This window comes from Strigops habroptila, chromosome 1, assembly GCF_004027225.2.
Source record: "Strigops habroptila isolate Jane chromosome 1, bStrHab1.2.pri, whole genome shotgun sequence".
In the NCBI taxonomy this organism is placed as follows: domain Eukaryota; kingdom Metazoa; phylum Chordata; class Aves; order Psittaciformes; family Psittacidae; genus Strigops; species Strigops habroptila.
In genome coordinates this window covers 132,785,359-132,801,607 of record NC_044277.2, presented here as the reverse complement: position 1 = coordinate 132,801,607, position 16,249 = coordinate 132,785,359, and the positions used below count along the sequence as shown (strand labels likewise).

Below are 16,249 nucleotides of genomic sequence, written 5' to 3'. Positions count from 1 at the left end.
CATAGTTCATAAAAATCATAGCCTAGTTAAACATTTTCCAATAAACCACTACTGCCTGTAAGTCATGAGAATACTCTATAGACTTGACCTTGCCATCATGTAACCAGAACTTTTCAGTGGATTTGATTTTACAGTAGAATGGTACAGTGGACAGTCATTATAGCATGACTGCAAAATTTGGGAAGTTTTTTGGCGGTTTTTTGGGTTGGGTTTTTGTTTTGGTTTGGATTTTTTTTTACATGAATTGTTAGGTTGGCAAAACCCTCTCTGTGTTAACTATCAAGCAGAAATTTAGTCCTATTGATATTAACAAATATCAACTGACTGTTTTGAAAATATACATGAAGTTATTTATGAATGTTATCACTTAAAAGACAAAATTTTTAGATGAATTTTCATATTTCTAAACATTGCTTTAACTAAAAAAAGAACAAGTCCACCTACGTTGTACAATAAACACTACTCCACATAGACAACACTTTCAGGCTGATACAAATAGACAAGATTTAAGCTGTTGATACCTGGAGATGCAGAAAACCTTTTTTCTGTAACGACGGCAGTAGCTGTCTCAATGTTAGATGCATTTGTCTGTTTCTGTTGATGCCCTGCAATTTTCTTTGTGAAAAGAAATTTTGGTTTGGTATTTAATTAAGTGAAAGCCAAAGCACAAAGTAACATATATCTTGCACTATCATCTCCTCCAAAATTGGACTAGGTGGAATTGCTCATTAAAACAGGAGGTAATAATAAATATGCAAACACATTTAATTCTACTAAAACTGAAACTGCCTCAGATTATAAAGTAAGATTCTAAAAATAATAAAGTTATTTTTTTCCCAGAAACAGTCATTTCTAAGCAAATTATTAGAAACATCTCATTTTCTAGAGAAACTGTTACACTTCAATCCATCAACTTAAATCTAATCTTCCATTAGAAAATGGAGCCTGTATTACTAATGACTGCTGGACTTCTGGTGTCAAAGTAGTGAAATCTGGTATTTGCCATCAGATGTACAATACAGCCAAAGATGTGGAAGATTTTTAAGGAAAAGCTACAGGTGTCCTGATATGACCCCTCATTCACCATTGACCTTCTGGATGAGAAGACAACTCTTTAATCTGTAGATCAAAGCTAGGTAACTACCCCATCTGTTCTGTGGATAGCAGAAATAATTATTCTGTTTCTCGTAAGAATTCATATTTGTACGTCTTGCCACTGCTCATACGCTTTTTCCCTGTTCAAGCTCCTCTCCAATACAGTCACTAATTGTCACAGAATTCTGAAGAACTCTCTCTCAAATCTGTTTGAATATTCACTGACAGGTTCTGTTATTAGGTGGCATAAGACTCGCACAACCATTGCAAAAGCCTCATTTATTTATGGAACACAGCCGAGAAGAGGGATAAGAATACAAAATACATATGGAATACAATTATATACTGTGTTGTGGAATCTCTCTCAACTTCACTTTGAAATCCTCCTCCAAGTTCTCCATTTACCCCACTTCTGGGTTTGCGTTTGTTTTGTCGGTTGTGGGGGGTTTTGTCTGGGTTTTTTGGGGGAGTTTTTGTGGTGGCGGTTGTACTGAATAGAAGTAGTAATTACGGATTTTTCCCTGCTTCAGTTTGAAAATTCTTCCTTGAACAATGTTATGCTTACAGGTTCAGCAAAACTCTGTTAGCTTTCTACATACACCAGTTACTATAAATCCTATGCTGGGTTTCTACAACTATCTAAAAAGAATCGCAGAAATAACTTAGCATTATAGAAGAAAATGGTAAACTAAAGATCCATTGCTTACTGCATGCTTTAATTTTTTTAAAAGCACTGGGTTTTGCAGAAGGAAATTAATTAGCTGCTGAAAAATTAACAAAGCAAGTGCAATTTCTCCCATTCTACTTACTGCCTGTTCTGTAAACTTGTTTACTTGTTTTTGAAGTTTTTGACATTCCTTGAATTTTTCCTTGTAATGATCAGCAGCCATTTGCAGACGAAGCTTCAGATCTTCAACTTCTCTGCGCAGTTCCTGCTCCACCGTGTTTGAAGTTTCCTTAAAAAAACAAACAACTGTTCTCCCTTTTTGTGCAAATACCACTATTTCCCAAAAAGCCTTTTTTCAATTAAAGAAAGCATATGTACAGAAGAAATTCCTATTTTCTTTGTGGGAAGGAAACGAATAGAGTAGTAGAGCACAGAGAAAAGCAGCAGCTGTGCTGAACTTCATTCCAGTCAGGATACACTGAGGGAGTAAATAGGCACTGGTATAATACCAGAGGCAGGTGAAGAGAATTCTTATTCTGTGGGCTGATTAATGTATACCAAAGGTCTGAACACCTTCCAGAAGGTGTTCTAGCTATCTTATAGACAACTATAGCAAAAATGGACAGACCACAACTATATTCCATCACACTCACTATATTTCTAGTGGAAGAGATTCAGTTGAGCTGTAACACTGATACACAAGCTACGCGAACTGGTTTACCAACTGGTAACGTGAGTCATTCAGATCATCTGCTATTTTTTTCAGGATGCAATTCAAAGACGTTGTATATTACTGAAATTCTCAGAAAAAACATGTAATTCTTGGATACTTTAGATATAATAGTTCTTTTGAGGGTTGTATTATTCACTTCGTATTTCTGCACTATTTTATTTACTGTTCAGCACAACTTATTTTTTTTTAACTGCTACATCATTACAGTAATCCTAGTAGCAAACTAATTCAATGCAGCTGCGGTCACAGAAGATCCAGTGCAAAGCTCACTTAAGTCAGAATGATGAAACTTGTATTAGCTCACTAGATTTTTATCCAAGAGAAAGAAACTCAAGACAGTTACCATTACAGTAATATTTTTATACTTACAAATACTAAAGCAAATTAACTGACTATAAATAATGTAAGGACTCAAAAGAATCAAGAGAGAATCCATCAATGAGGAAAGAGCATTATAAAAAATTCTACCCATCAATTTTCTTAGCTGCATGTATTTTTAATGCTACTGTGGCTGACATAAAAGAATTAAGACAGGGAGAGGATTCAAAATAATATAGAGAAATACCGTATTATTCTCTGAAAATAATGGGGCAGTGGAAAGGAGTTGCTGTAAGTAGTAGCAGAAACCTCCTTTCTTAACAAGCTTCCAAATCAGCTAACACGCACCTGATTTAAGGTAGTATCTTGAGTGCCAAAAGAAAATTTGATAATAATTTGTACTAATCATCCGTAAAATATTTTATTCTCCAACTTCAACAAAGCTAGCTCTGACAGATTTTATAAGCACAGATAAACTTCAGTACTAAATACTGACAATTTACCTGATCATTTCTCAAAGCTGTGATTTTTTTAAGTTCAGCTAAAGCATCAGCAAGCTGCTTTTTGCATTTTTCATTTTCCAGGCGTGCACTGTGAAGATCTGCCATGGTTTTATCTCGCACGTTTACCGCATCGCTCAGTTCTTTTGACATTAGGACAGCTTCTTGTTTGCTAGCCTGAATTTGATCTTCGGCTTTCCGAAGCTGTTCTTTTAAAATACTTGCATCCTCCTAGGAAAGAGAAGAATACACCATTTTTTTAATTCAAAGCTTAAAGGTTGGGATAGGGGATTAGAAACATTTAAAAGGAAAATGAGATTTTCCCAGTGGCTTTAGCAAAAACACTAAATTGAGAGGTTAGCACACAAGCGCTACTTTCCCCATTTGCCTTCTTTGCTAACAATGGTGTGAAAACATATTTCACTATGACATAAAAGCAAATTTAAATATTATTATCTATACTGGATTTTTGTTGTACTTTCAGCTTCAGTTTTAAACAAACACGCAAAAAAGTCTGTTTTCCAAAGTATCTTTGTTCTTATCACCATAGAAGTCTTAACAAGAACAAATGGCCATCCAGCTTCAAAAACCAAGTTCATCCCACAGTAAGACACTGCAGGTAACAACAGAGTAAGAGGTCTTACAATGCCTACAATTGGTTTATGTAAAACACAGTAAAGGAGCTTTGGGATGTTTTTCTCATAGCTCCATTTCACAAGATCTTGCACAACAAGCTTTTCAGAAGGAACTGAGAACAAAAAATAATGAGGAGCAAGCTGCAGCATGCGGCACTGACTGTCAGCACCGCTGCAGCTCCACAGGATAGCCCAGGAGCCAACTGATCGAGCTGCACTACTGGCTTCTCATTCCTCAGAAAAGCCCGGGATGATTATCATTATTATTACTACTATTATTATTATCATCATCATCATAATCATCATTATTATTATTCAAAGCTACTACTCAAATATTCAAAGCTACTATAAGCTACTCGCATCCTCTGGGCTTCCTGAAGGTATAATCTTCTCATTTTCTTGAGTCTAGACATAAATTCAGGTATCTCTAGTTCATTATCTGGCAATTTCTGAATAATCACTTAGCATAACAAGTCCAGAGGAATACTAATACATATTGCATAAACAATTACGAAGATGGATGGACTCAGAAATGCCATAAAGTCCTGTCCCTTAGCTGTTTTTATAGCACATATCTCAGTTACATTTTTCAGTAAATATTTACAGTTTAGCAGCATAAGACAAAAATGTTAATGATATCACCAGAAATGTGACAAGCACTTCCAAATTAATAAATGACATAAATGTTTGGTGGCTTCAGTATTGGCAGACACCCCCCCACCACATGTGTTTACTTCAAAGTAAAATACAGCAGTAGTTTAACATATTCAGAAACAAAATTACACAGCAATCAAAAGACGAAAACAACATAAACTGTAATTTAAAGCAAGAGAGCATGTCTTTTTTGCCCTCTTGCTATTTCTATTCTCAATAGCATTACTTTTCTACTTAAATTTCACATTCATAACTCACAGTAATGCAATTTCCATTCTTTGGAGATCTAGAATGATTTTTCTGTAAGAAGACTGGCAAGATACACAATATAAAGTCACCTGTATAACCTGCCTTTTCCATGCTGGCCTTAAAGGCTCTGTCTAAATTAACTGTAGTTTGGATTAAAAGCATATTTGTGAAGCAAAACTCCCAGTGAGTTCCCCTATTTTCTATACACTGTAGATCACTGGACAGAACAGCCTCAGGGCACAGAAACTGCATTCCTTTTGGATTAAATGGAACAGGAAGATGAACATCAGGAACAAACACCTAATGGGTTTTTTACTGTGGTGGGTTGACCTTGTCTGAACGCCAAGTACACACCAAAGCCACTCTATCACTCCCTCTCCTCACAGGACAGCGGAGAGAAAACATAACAAAAGGCTTGTGGGTCAAGAGAATGATGGGAAGAGATCATCCAGCAATTACATGGGCCAACATGGGCACAACAGACTCGACTTGGGGAAAAATTAATTTATTACTAATCAAATCAGAGTCAGGTAACGAGAGAAAAATACAAATCTTTAAAACACCTTTCCCCACCCCTCCCTTCTTCTGGGGCTTAGCTTCACTCCCAATTTTCTCCACCACACCCCCTAGCAGCACAGGGGGACAGGGAATGGGGATTTCAGCCGGCTCATCGCACATTTTCTCTGCCGCTCCTTCCTCCTCAAGAGAGGACTCCTCTCACTCTTCCCCTGCTCCAGCATGGGGTCCCTCCCACAGGAGACAGTCCTCCATGAACTCCTCCAGCATGGGTCCTTCCCACAGGCTGCAGTTCTTCACAGACTGCTCCAGCGTGGGTCCCTCAATGCAGTGCAGTCCTTCACGAACAAACTGCTTCAGGGTAGGTCTCCTGCAGGTCCACAGGTCCTGCCACCAAACCTGCTTCAGTGTGGGCTCCTCTCTTCATGGGGCCAGAGGTCCTGCCAGGAGCCTGCTCCAGCACGGGCTTCCCACCGGGTCACAGCCTTCCTCGAGTATCCAGCACGGTTTCCTCCATGGGCTGCAGCGGGACAACTTCCCTCACCACAGCCCACATGGGAATCTCTGCTCTGGTGCCTGGAGCTCCTCCTCCCCTCCTTCGCTGACCTTGGATTCTCTCCCATATTCTCACTCCTGTTCAGCTGCAGTTGCTCTTGCCCTGTTTTTCGGTTTGTCTTTTGGTGGATTTTTCGGTTTGTTTTTTGGTGGATTTTTCGTGTATCTTCTTTTTTTTCCTCCCCATTCGTAAATACATTATCCCAGAGGCACTACCACCAGTCTTGGCCAGCAGCAGGTCTGTCTTGAAGCCTGCTGGAATTGGCTCTATTGGACATCGGAGGAGCTTCTAGCAGCCTTTGACAGAAGACACCCCTGTAGTCCCCCAGCTACCAAAACCTTACCACACAAACCCAATACAGCTATTCATAGTACCACACTAAAACTAGTCTGAAGTAAACCCACCTGGACCATGGACAGCACAGGTACCAGTTCTTCAGCAATTTCACTCTCCTACTATAGCACGCTGCTTGCTAACCACAATGCTACCACACCACATAGCAGAAGTCACCTCTTCCTTAGAGGTCCTACTGGCACTTTTATCACTGAGTTCTCAGCCAATTTAGTCCATTTATATGCTATCTTATTCTTCCTCAGTTTTTGCATCATCGTATCTTGACAGCACGTTCACCTAACAAGTCCTTCAGTGCATCTCCTCTCTTCTCCTCCATCACTCTCTGCAGTCTCAACACAGCTACATGATTAACTTTTCTGCTCAATCTCCTTCCTTTTTCATGAAGTTAAGAAAGCAACTTGGAGGAGTGTACCACTTTTACTGATGCATTTTTACTGAACTCACAAGCTACTTTTTCACACCTAGTTCATCTCACAGTTCATCATGTGAGACACCTCAACAAGCTCAGAATGTGAAGAAATAAAACAGAATTCACTTCTTTGCTCATTTTCTACATCTACTGAGAATACCATAATCCTCTTGCCTCTCAGCCTGCACCCCTGGTGATATCTTCAACTTCTTTCTTTCTCTTGTGAAACACATACAACCTTAGACACATTTATTTTAAATGCTTACCTTGTTTGACGAGGAGAGCAAAAAAGCTTTCTTCATATTTTCTCTTTCAGCTATAATTAGCTGTAATTTGCCAACCTCCTCTTTATAATACGATATCATGCTTTCTTTGTTTGCATCCAAATTCTTAAACGTCTGGATTTCTTTTACTAGTTTGGTGTTTTCTATTTCTGTATTCTTCAAGTGTATCTGTAATGATGCTAAAAAATGTCAAACTCTTCTTCCACGTTATGAAAACTACTGTTCACCTGTCAAGTGTTCACTAAATTCTAACTCATCTCTGAGATAGATTGGAACAGCTAAATATAAAAGTAAACATTTGAGATCACTGCCCTCCAGAACAAAGTTTCTGCCTGGAATTCTTTCAGCTTGATCACCTACAACAGCTCCACTCCATACCTAGAAGTTCAGGCCCTGATTTCTGTCCACAACAAATTAAACTATTCGGAATTCGCTCCTCTCTTCACAAATGTTGTACAACTAAGGACAAACAAAGGAGAAATGACGTGAAGAAAACTAGCGAGAAATTAAACTTCTACTCGTATCTACTTGCAGTCAGCTAAGCAAACAGGTCTGCATCAGCAACACTGATTTCCAAAGACAGTAGATTACTTTAACGACTCTAGAACTGTTCTTAAAATGTCATCGAGTCTATCAGATTATGCCTAATAAAGGATAACTGTTGCACTCAAGTGTTGTCTACCCAAAGACTAGAAGATTTTTGTTGCTTGTTTAAAAAAAGGGATTCCATCCTTGTGAAAGATGTTTTGAGATTTAATGACTTCTGGTATATATGTGCCACATACTGTCATTTTCATATGAATAGAAATAACCTTTTAAATACACATGATTTGTTTCATACAAGGTAAGGGTTTCACTATTTTAGCATACAATTTTTTTTTGCCTTTTGGGGGAGGAGGCACTATGTATTCTTTTAATATGGGTGTCTCTCAATACCAGCAAAAGAAAGCAGCCATGCTAGTGAAAATATAGATCCTCTTAAAGGTTCACAGAGTTATGCACAAGACTCAAGAACAGGGATCTAGGAAACAGTCTGGAGAGAGAACTTCAAAGAGTAAAATGTAATTTACTTGTGAAAAAGTGTGTTAAGAAAAGTAGTTACTGGGTGATGCAATGCACAACTACAGAACTTCCTCATCAGTCTCTATTATTTTTTGTTACTATGCCTGCTTTTTAACAAATTAGTGATTCATTCTGCTTCTTAGAGACCTTTTTATACCATGAGATGAATTCAGATGTTATTTTCCTCATTCATTTTTACACAAGAACATCTATAACTGCCTTTAAAATATGTTCACAGAAGCTACCCATTTCCTTTCTTCCTTAACAAATTCAATTTATCAGACTTCTCCATAAAACATTATTACCTTTATTTCAAACCACTTCATTTCAGTTTTTACAGGTGCAAGGAATAAAGTTACCTTATAAAGTTCTTTTTCATCCTTTTCTGTCTTTAACACGCATTCAAGTTGCTCCTTCTCAAGCATCACTTTCTTCAGTTTGTGCTTCAGACTAAGACATTGACAAATTAATAGTACAGAACTATTAATGCAGAAAATCAATGCATACAGTAAAAATTGTTAGTTTAAAAAACATGCCTATAAAAAAAAAAAAAAAACAGCAAAATGAGGAAGGTAAGGAACAAAATGACTAAATACCTGTCTAACTCAGTTTCTTTTGCAATGGCTTTTTGAGTAACAGTCATGATATCTTCCTCAAGCTGGAGAACTTTTGAAGCAGCCTCGTCATGCTTCTTCTTCATATCATCAATTTCAGTTTTAAGAGCTTCTGATGCTTGAATATTATTCTTTAAAAAAAAAAAAAAGGAGGGGCAAATATGTCATTTAAGAATCCGTATCTTCAAAACTAAAACATGCTATTTGAATTAGTGCTAAAATACAGTTCTCAGATTTCTTCTCTTCCTTAAAATATATGACAAGCCCACTTCAAGCATATATAAATACATATATATAGAATATATAAAAATATATTAAACTTGCTATGCACAGTTAATATATTAATAAGGAGTCAATAAATGAATGCTTGTTTTGGCACAAGCATTCAGTTTCACAGAGGCTACCAAAGACTTCAGAGTATAGGACAAACAAAGATATATTTCATATCTTTTGCCCATCTCCTTTCTGCAAACTAACCATCAACTGCCTAGCTTAGAAAACATAAAGAACGTCTATTTCTCTGTTTACTTTCTTTTACTTGTAAAGAAGGAGAGCTTGCATTTGACCAGACAGTTACACCACTCAAAGGAGCCACAGTAAAGACAACTAGAGGCAAAAGGAGAAAAATAAAATAAAAAAAATGGAAGAACTCCTGACTTCAAGCTAGTTACTACACTATGTTCTCCTAGCTAGAATGTGTGGAAGGTGTCACAAAGCTCATGGAAGCTCATGAAACAACTGCAGGATTTATTTCTTGGATATTGGAAATTGAGACAGAGAATGATGACAATACCCAAACCAGATTCCTTTGTCAGAAAACTGACAGATGCAAAATGGGAAGCCACTGTTAAGTATCACATTCGGTATCTAATTACAGTAATGTCCAAGCCGTTCTAAGGCAGTGGACAGCTAAACATCACCTCTACCACAGCAAAATGGCCATTTAAAGTCAGCTCATCTTAACTCAGAAAAGCATTATTTTCAATACAATACTATTTTCCTGAGCAAATAAATCAGTAACACTAAAGTAGAGCACACATGTTGAGATAATATGCCACCATTTCTGATATCAAAATGCAATAAAGCTCAGCTTAGTATCAACCATGACAGTGGTATGAATCAAACTGTAAACAAGGTCAAGACAAACTGACCAACATGCCTGACTACAGCATGACTTACAGTGTTTGTACAGATCCTAAGGTACAAGCTGTCTTTCTGTTCTACATTTGGAAGATTAAAGCACTAGTTCATCTGTTCATTGCTAAACAAAACTTAATGCCCTGGAACAACAAGACTGTACTGTTACATCAAGAGAAACACATCGGCCGGAGTTTACAAAGAACCCCTACTGGCCAGATTCCAACCTAACTAACAATGTTTTAAGTACAATAAAATATAATGAGGACTGTTTTTACTCATTAATTGTCAAAATACACTGTTCACAAGTGTAATTAAGCCCCACTTTTACAAGCAACTAAACAGAAGTTCGGGCATTATGATTTTTTGGGGGGGTAGGGAGCGTTGAATTGTGAGGGGTAGCAAATACAACTGATGATTCAAACACTTCCTAAACACTACACCAGCACATCAAGTAGATTTTATTTTTGTTATATATGCTATAAAAAAAAAAAAACACGGACTAATGCATTAGAACTATCTAAACTCTGAACTACTTTATTATTTGCCTTAATATAATAAAGAATTACAACTGATCACAAATGTATCATCTTTTTTGAAAACAGCACTGGAGATGACAACACACAATTTTCATAAGGTCTTTACTTTTGAACAAAAAAAAATATACATACTTGGTGTAACGAAGGCAGGGTATTTTAATTAAAGTTAGTATTGCAAGTAAAACTTGCTATATAACCAGGAGCAACACCACACATTATAACTGCTTGTCCTTCCCTAGTGCAGTGGCGACTAATTACTTGCCCCTGTTTTGAAAGCCTAGTATAGTAAAAAGTCCATTTCAATGCATATCTGTGTTTTCTCTAAACACCACTTTGGTATAACTGTAACTGTTGTAACCCAAGTGCCTTCAAAAGAATTTAATCTGATACATTACATATACAAACTGTACAAACAGTTCAAACAGGCTGCCAAACGTAACATATATTAAAAGGAATTAATAGCCTGAAAAAAATTCACTCCACAAACAGCATTACAATTGATGCTGCTTTGCTAGTTATTCTAAAGGGACTTGGTATTAAAACATAAAAGTTCCATACTTAACAGATTCTCACCTAATAAACTTGTTTAGATACAACCAAAGCCTACAGTTTTGAAAGAAAAAAAAAAAAAAAAGATTAATTTTTAGAGACGACTTGTTATTTTACAGAATTCTTAGCAATTCAATTTAGATGCTGCAATCCTACTCCCATACACTCTGGTTACAGTGGTTTCAGAGCCTGTAAAATTTAAAATGAGTGCTCTTAGGCTATTTTACAGGTAAAAGTTGACTGTTTCAGAAGGAGTCTAAAAGGGAAAAATATAATAAACAGAGAAACTACATGTGCCACCTCTACTACAAAAAAGATAATTACTTTCTGTAATTATTATTTACTTTATTTATCTGGTACATCTCCAAATATTATACCTTTTCTTCCACTTTCTTAACAGAAAGCAAAGCGCAGCAAGAACATGAATCATTTTAATGAACTGGTTTTAAAGCACCCAACAATTTTAAAGGTTATTTTTACTCTGGAGAGTATTTTTAATCTAGTTACAAATACAGCTCTCCCCAGCCCTTCTCCCTAGAGTTGCAGCAGCCTTACGGTTGGAAGGGGGATGCAAACTGCACTACAAGGGCCAGAATAAGTAGCCAGAAATTACTTACGTCAGCTTCACTGCTGCAAAACAAAGCTACCAAAACAAAACATTCCTGTAACTAATAGGAGACTCATTAGTGAAATGAAACAAAGAAAATGTAATGTACTTGTCCAGTGAATTTATGTTCCCCATTATCATAATTCCACTCTGAAATTTTTTATGTACTTCCAGATAGGGAACAAGACGACAGATGGGGGCACCAAAATCTTTACTGCTATTCTAAAATGGCAGAAGATTTAATACTTATTATTTTTTAAATAATTTTATTGTAATCCCACAAAACACTGTCCTCCTCCTGCAAAGAATTGCTATTATACATAACATGATTTGGTTATTAATGCATTATGAACAGCTGCTGAAAGAACAGTTTTTACATCAAAAAGTTCTAAATTACAGAGCAGTTGCTTTAGGCTTGTGTAACCTAATCATAAATACACCAATTGAAACCTCATAAAGCTATTACAAGCTCTAAAGGATATGCGAAGATCTTGCCTGTGTTCTTCCTTGACACTTTTAAAATCTATTTATTAAACTTCTACTGCAAAATGACTACTAATTTTCATTTGAGAATGGAATAACCATGAAGTTCCTAGATTATCATTTTTGTAACAGTGAACTACGGCAAAAATCTTTGTGTTCAATAATGAAGAATAACACACTTTCCCTACTTATTTCTTACTTCTAATGGATTTTTGCAACACCAGTAAAATATTTCAGAGTACAGACCAGTTAATGGAAGCAGAGTGGCACAGACATCCCTTCCTGTGAATCAACATACATACATTTTTTCAGGCATACTTAAGGCAGAGAGAGTTCCAACAGACAGAATAAAATACTTGAAAAATACAACCCAAGACTATTTCTAGCTGTGACATCTTGCAGGATGGCAATTGGCACCACGGTTATTTTATGCTTCATCTTCCCTTTTCAAAACATGTAAAATTCCCTACCTACTTTTTTAAAGCCATTCCACACCTAAAGCATTCGCCTTTGATTAATGGCCAATAACTACAATCTTTAGTTTACTTTTTACAGAATGCATACATAGTAATGAAGAAGAATGAGCAGTTAAAAAGGAGCTCTGCAACATTGAAGCCAAAGAGGTAAATCACCGAATAAAAGGCAATTTATTAAATTAAAAAATAAAAAAAAAAAGGCAGCAGCACCTTTCAGCTGGACTGATTTATCTGGATGTAATTTACTGTCAGGGGAATCATTATGCTTCATACCCTGTAGAGAATTTAGGGGGTCTAGACAGATTATCTGCAGGAGTCTTTTGTTTATCCCATTGACATCATAGCAGCTCCAACAGAACCATGTGAAACACCTGGCTGACATCAAACTCTCCTCACAGGTCCTTTAAACAGAGATGATGAACACAACACAGTACCATTGCAGCCACTGCAAAATCCGAGTGTGCTCATGACACAGGGCCTGAATGTCCTGGAAGGAAACCTGAAGTTGCAATTTTTCTTTCTAAAATAAAATTTAAGCATTCAGCAAAACAGTAAACTAATTCCAATTAAGCTCAACTATATTAAGCTTTTATCTTTGTGACTATGACTGACAGTAGACAGACTGCTCTAAAAACACCAAAGATTCTCTATTACAAAAACCTAAGATATCACAGTGGTAGTAATTTGTGTTAATCTCTCCAACTAACATTGTTAAACAGATCAAAGCTCTACAAAACTAAGGCCTATCTTAGTAAAAGTAACATCACTCAGTTACTGCCATGAAGACTACAGACACTGAAGTTTTTGCAGGAGGCAGCTGAAGTATTTATACACACAGATTTTGCAGCATGCATTTACATTTCACAATGTTAATTTCTTAAAATGTCTCCTAATTCCACTATGTGCTATTGCTTTTGCAAAAAGTCATTCTCATGAAGGCATAATTTGAAGTGCAGACATCTCAAATGAATCTGCTTAATCATCCACTGAAATTTCAATTAGCCACTTTAAGAAATATTCAGACATAGAACAGTCACTAAAACAATAAAACAAGGGTTTCTCTTCACAGGATGTTTATAGCACCCTTGGGTGCTGTCATTGCTGGTGCCAACCTGAGCAATTCCAAGTATTTAGTTTGTATCCTTAAATCATTATTTACATGGAGTTTGGGGGGGAGAGGGGTTGCTTTTTGGGTTGGGGTATAGTGTTTTGGTTGATGTTTGAAGTTTTGCTTTTTAGGTGGTTTGTTTTTTTTAAAACAATGTCTCTCCCTGACCATTCAATTTTCACACGTGCAGCACACGAAGAGTATCAATACAGCTCGATTTAAAGAGGCACTGAAAAAAAATACCATGTTCACTTTTATGCATGCAGCCTGAGCTGGGCACTTACTTGTACTGCTAACGTATCCCACTGCACAACAGCACTTTGGGACTACCTATGCAGAGAAACTCTCCTTACAAAATGGCATCAAAAGCCAATTTAAATTAATCCCTGATATTTAAATAAAACTCTTCAATGAATAAAGCTACTCTGCAGGTAGAACCTATCAGCAGAATGTGGATCTTGATAGCTGTCCTATTAAAACTCCCTATCAGATAAATGAATTAGCCCACTTTTGAAAGTTAAATTCACCATTTAACTTTTTAAAAAGCATAAAAGAACAAGTTTATCTAGTTAGTAAATTCACTTCTGCCTCAAGTTATGCCAATGTCATAACAGAAACACTATTCAAACGTTCACAGGATCAAAGAATGAGCAGGTAATCTGCAAATCTGTTGCTTCTGACTCAAACATTTATGGAAACTACTGCCACAGGAGTAAGACTTGTTAGCACTGTAATATTAAAGAAATCAGTTCAGAAGTGCTCTCATCCCACTAGAGGGAGACAAATGATTGCAAAAGCATCATTTGCAAGCTCTGCTCTCTACAGAAATCTACAAAGCTTGTGTTCACGAAACTGACTGGGTGCAGAGTGTCAAAGGAGCGACTGATGAAAGACTGACACAATAACTACGGCATGTTTCTCTTGTTCAGCACAGTAATATTGTATCTTAAAGCAGTAGGCAAGTGTGCTGCTGCCAGAGACCTTACACACAGTTTAAGTAAATGCAAAACTGGGAATGCAAAAGTATGAGTTCTTTTTATTTCATAGAATCACAGAATCATTTAAATTGGAAAAGACCTTTAAGATCAAGTCCAACCGTTAACTTATCATGGCCAAGTCCACCACTAAACCACATCCCCAAGGTATATATTTTTAGATTCATAATGTACAAGATGTGATTAGAAGTATTTGTATTATTATTTTCTAGATAAAAACAGACTAGGTTTTTTTTAGTTGATGTTCTGTAATTTTTTTAAAAATAAAATATATTCAGATAAAAAGCAGCTTACTAATGTGATTCAACAGACTTGAGTATGTACCATTATCTCAGTAGGAAACCAAACAAAAAGTTGAAATGTTGAAAACAACTTGAAACAATTCTGGTGACCATGTACAATATGTCACCTTCTTAAGTAAAATAATCATGGTGAGTAATTACATCATTATTTTAACAGTTGTATTAGTAGAGTTGCAAGCTGTATGTACAGCATGACTCTAAAAGTATGCTACCAGGGAACATCACCCTAGTTAAAACAAATTAACTCTGAAACACTAAACAGAAGTTTGTAAGAAAAAGATGTGACATTTCTGAAACATTTCCAATAATTTCACATTTACTCTGAATTCCTACACCGAGTAGTGGCAGATTAAGTTAAACCTTCACAGTATGCAAGAGCTAATTCAGTGTCATCTGGGGAGGGAAAAAAAAAAATCTAGGAATGGTTTAAGAGGGTTGAAAAATGCTGTAGAGGAATATTGCAACTGTTTTCCTGCAACTGAAAATAGAGACCTTTTCAGAAGACTAAAAAGACTGTGCATGTTGGGGAGCAGCAGAACGGGAAAGATTTACTTATCCCCTCCCTAACCTGATCTTCTCAGAACTACATACTGCATTAAGCAGCCACTGGCTATGAGAAAAGATCAAGCTAAAAGAAGTATTTGTCCCAAGTTCTACAGTATCTCATGCTTTGCCAGGGTGCGGTAATTAACACAAGTTAATGGTAAGAACCATAGCATATGAGCGTGAACTAAAAACAGCGGGGCTGGAGAGCACATTCCATCTGAGCGCAAACACTGACTAGCACAGAGCCGTGTGTCTTGCATATACTCTTTTCTGTGATGGTGATGACAACCTGATAAAACTATGTCTGTAAAACCATTTATGCGTTGAATACGAATTAAAATTACAGATTTTTTCTAATAGATTGTTGTATTTTTAAGAGACAAGCTAAAAGTAGAACAATCTTTTCCTAATATTTTTCTCAAAGAGCGTCTAAAGGACCACTTACAAAACATCCCAACTAGGCAAAAAGCAGACAAAGACAATAGTTCCACTGCCCAGAATTCTATGAGTGTAAATAGGTAGGGAGGGTATATCAAATAATTGAGATTGGGAGGGAAAGACTAATTGGGATATAGCTGTGATACTGTCAACAACTATTCTGTCTATATTAAGAAATCAGTGTTTCTACAGACATTTCTCAATGATCCAAACTACCCCTGAGCTATTTATGAAAACAAAGGACTGATAAAAATCAATACAAAGACGATGAACATAGCCTAAAGGCACAGGAATAAACATCAATAAAAAGGGGATTTTAAGGAACTATGTTTTAACAAAACATTTTCGTATCATGAACTCAGAATTAATCTACCTTCTATTTGTTACACTACACAATAAGATAACCAAAGTACTATGACCGCT

General features: G+C 36.4%; 1 protein-coding gene across 5 annotated transcripts in view; it reads right to left on the bottom strand.

Annotated features, from left to right (window-relative positions):
• TAX1BP1 (Tax1 binding protein 1) overlaps nucleotides 1-16,249 on the bottom strand; it is a 56,574-nt gene that overhangs the window by 17,017 nt on the left and 23,308 nt on the right. For 2 of the 5 annotated variants that reach the window (XM_030508807.1, XM_030508814.1), the window contains exons 6-11: nucleotides 8,629-8,777; nucleotides 8,392-8,482; nucleotides 6,953-7,138; nucleotides 3,317-3,544; nucleotides 1,905-2,051; nucleotides 522-615 (exon numbers count right to left, since the gene is read on the bottom strand). In XM_030508807.1, coding sequence (XP_030364667.1) covers nucleotides 522-615; nucleotides 1,905-2,051; nucleotides 3,317-3,544; nucleotides 6,953-7,138; nucleotides 8,392-8,482; nucleotides 8,629-8,777 — 895 coding nt within the window. The remainder of the gene's footprint in view (nucleotides 1-521; nucleotides 616-1,904; nucleotides 2,052-3,316; nucleotides 3,545-6,952; nucleotides 7,139-8,391; nucleotides 8,483-8,628; nucleotides 8,778-16,249) is intronic. The other 3 variants (XM_030508830.1, XM_030508821.1, XM_030508840.1) reach the window with 3 other exon arrangements.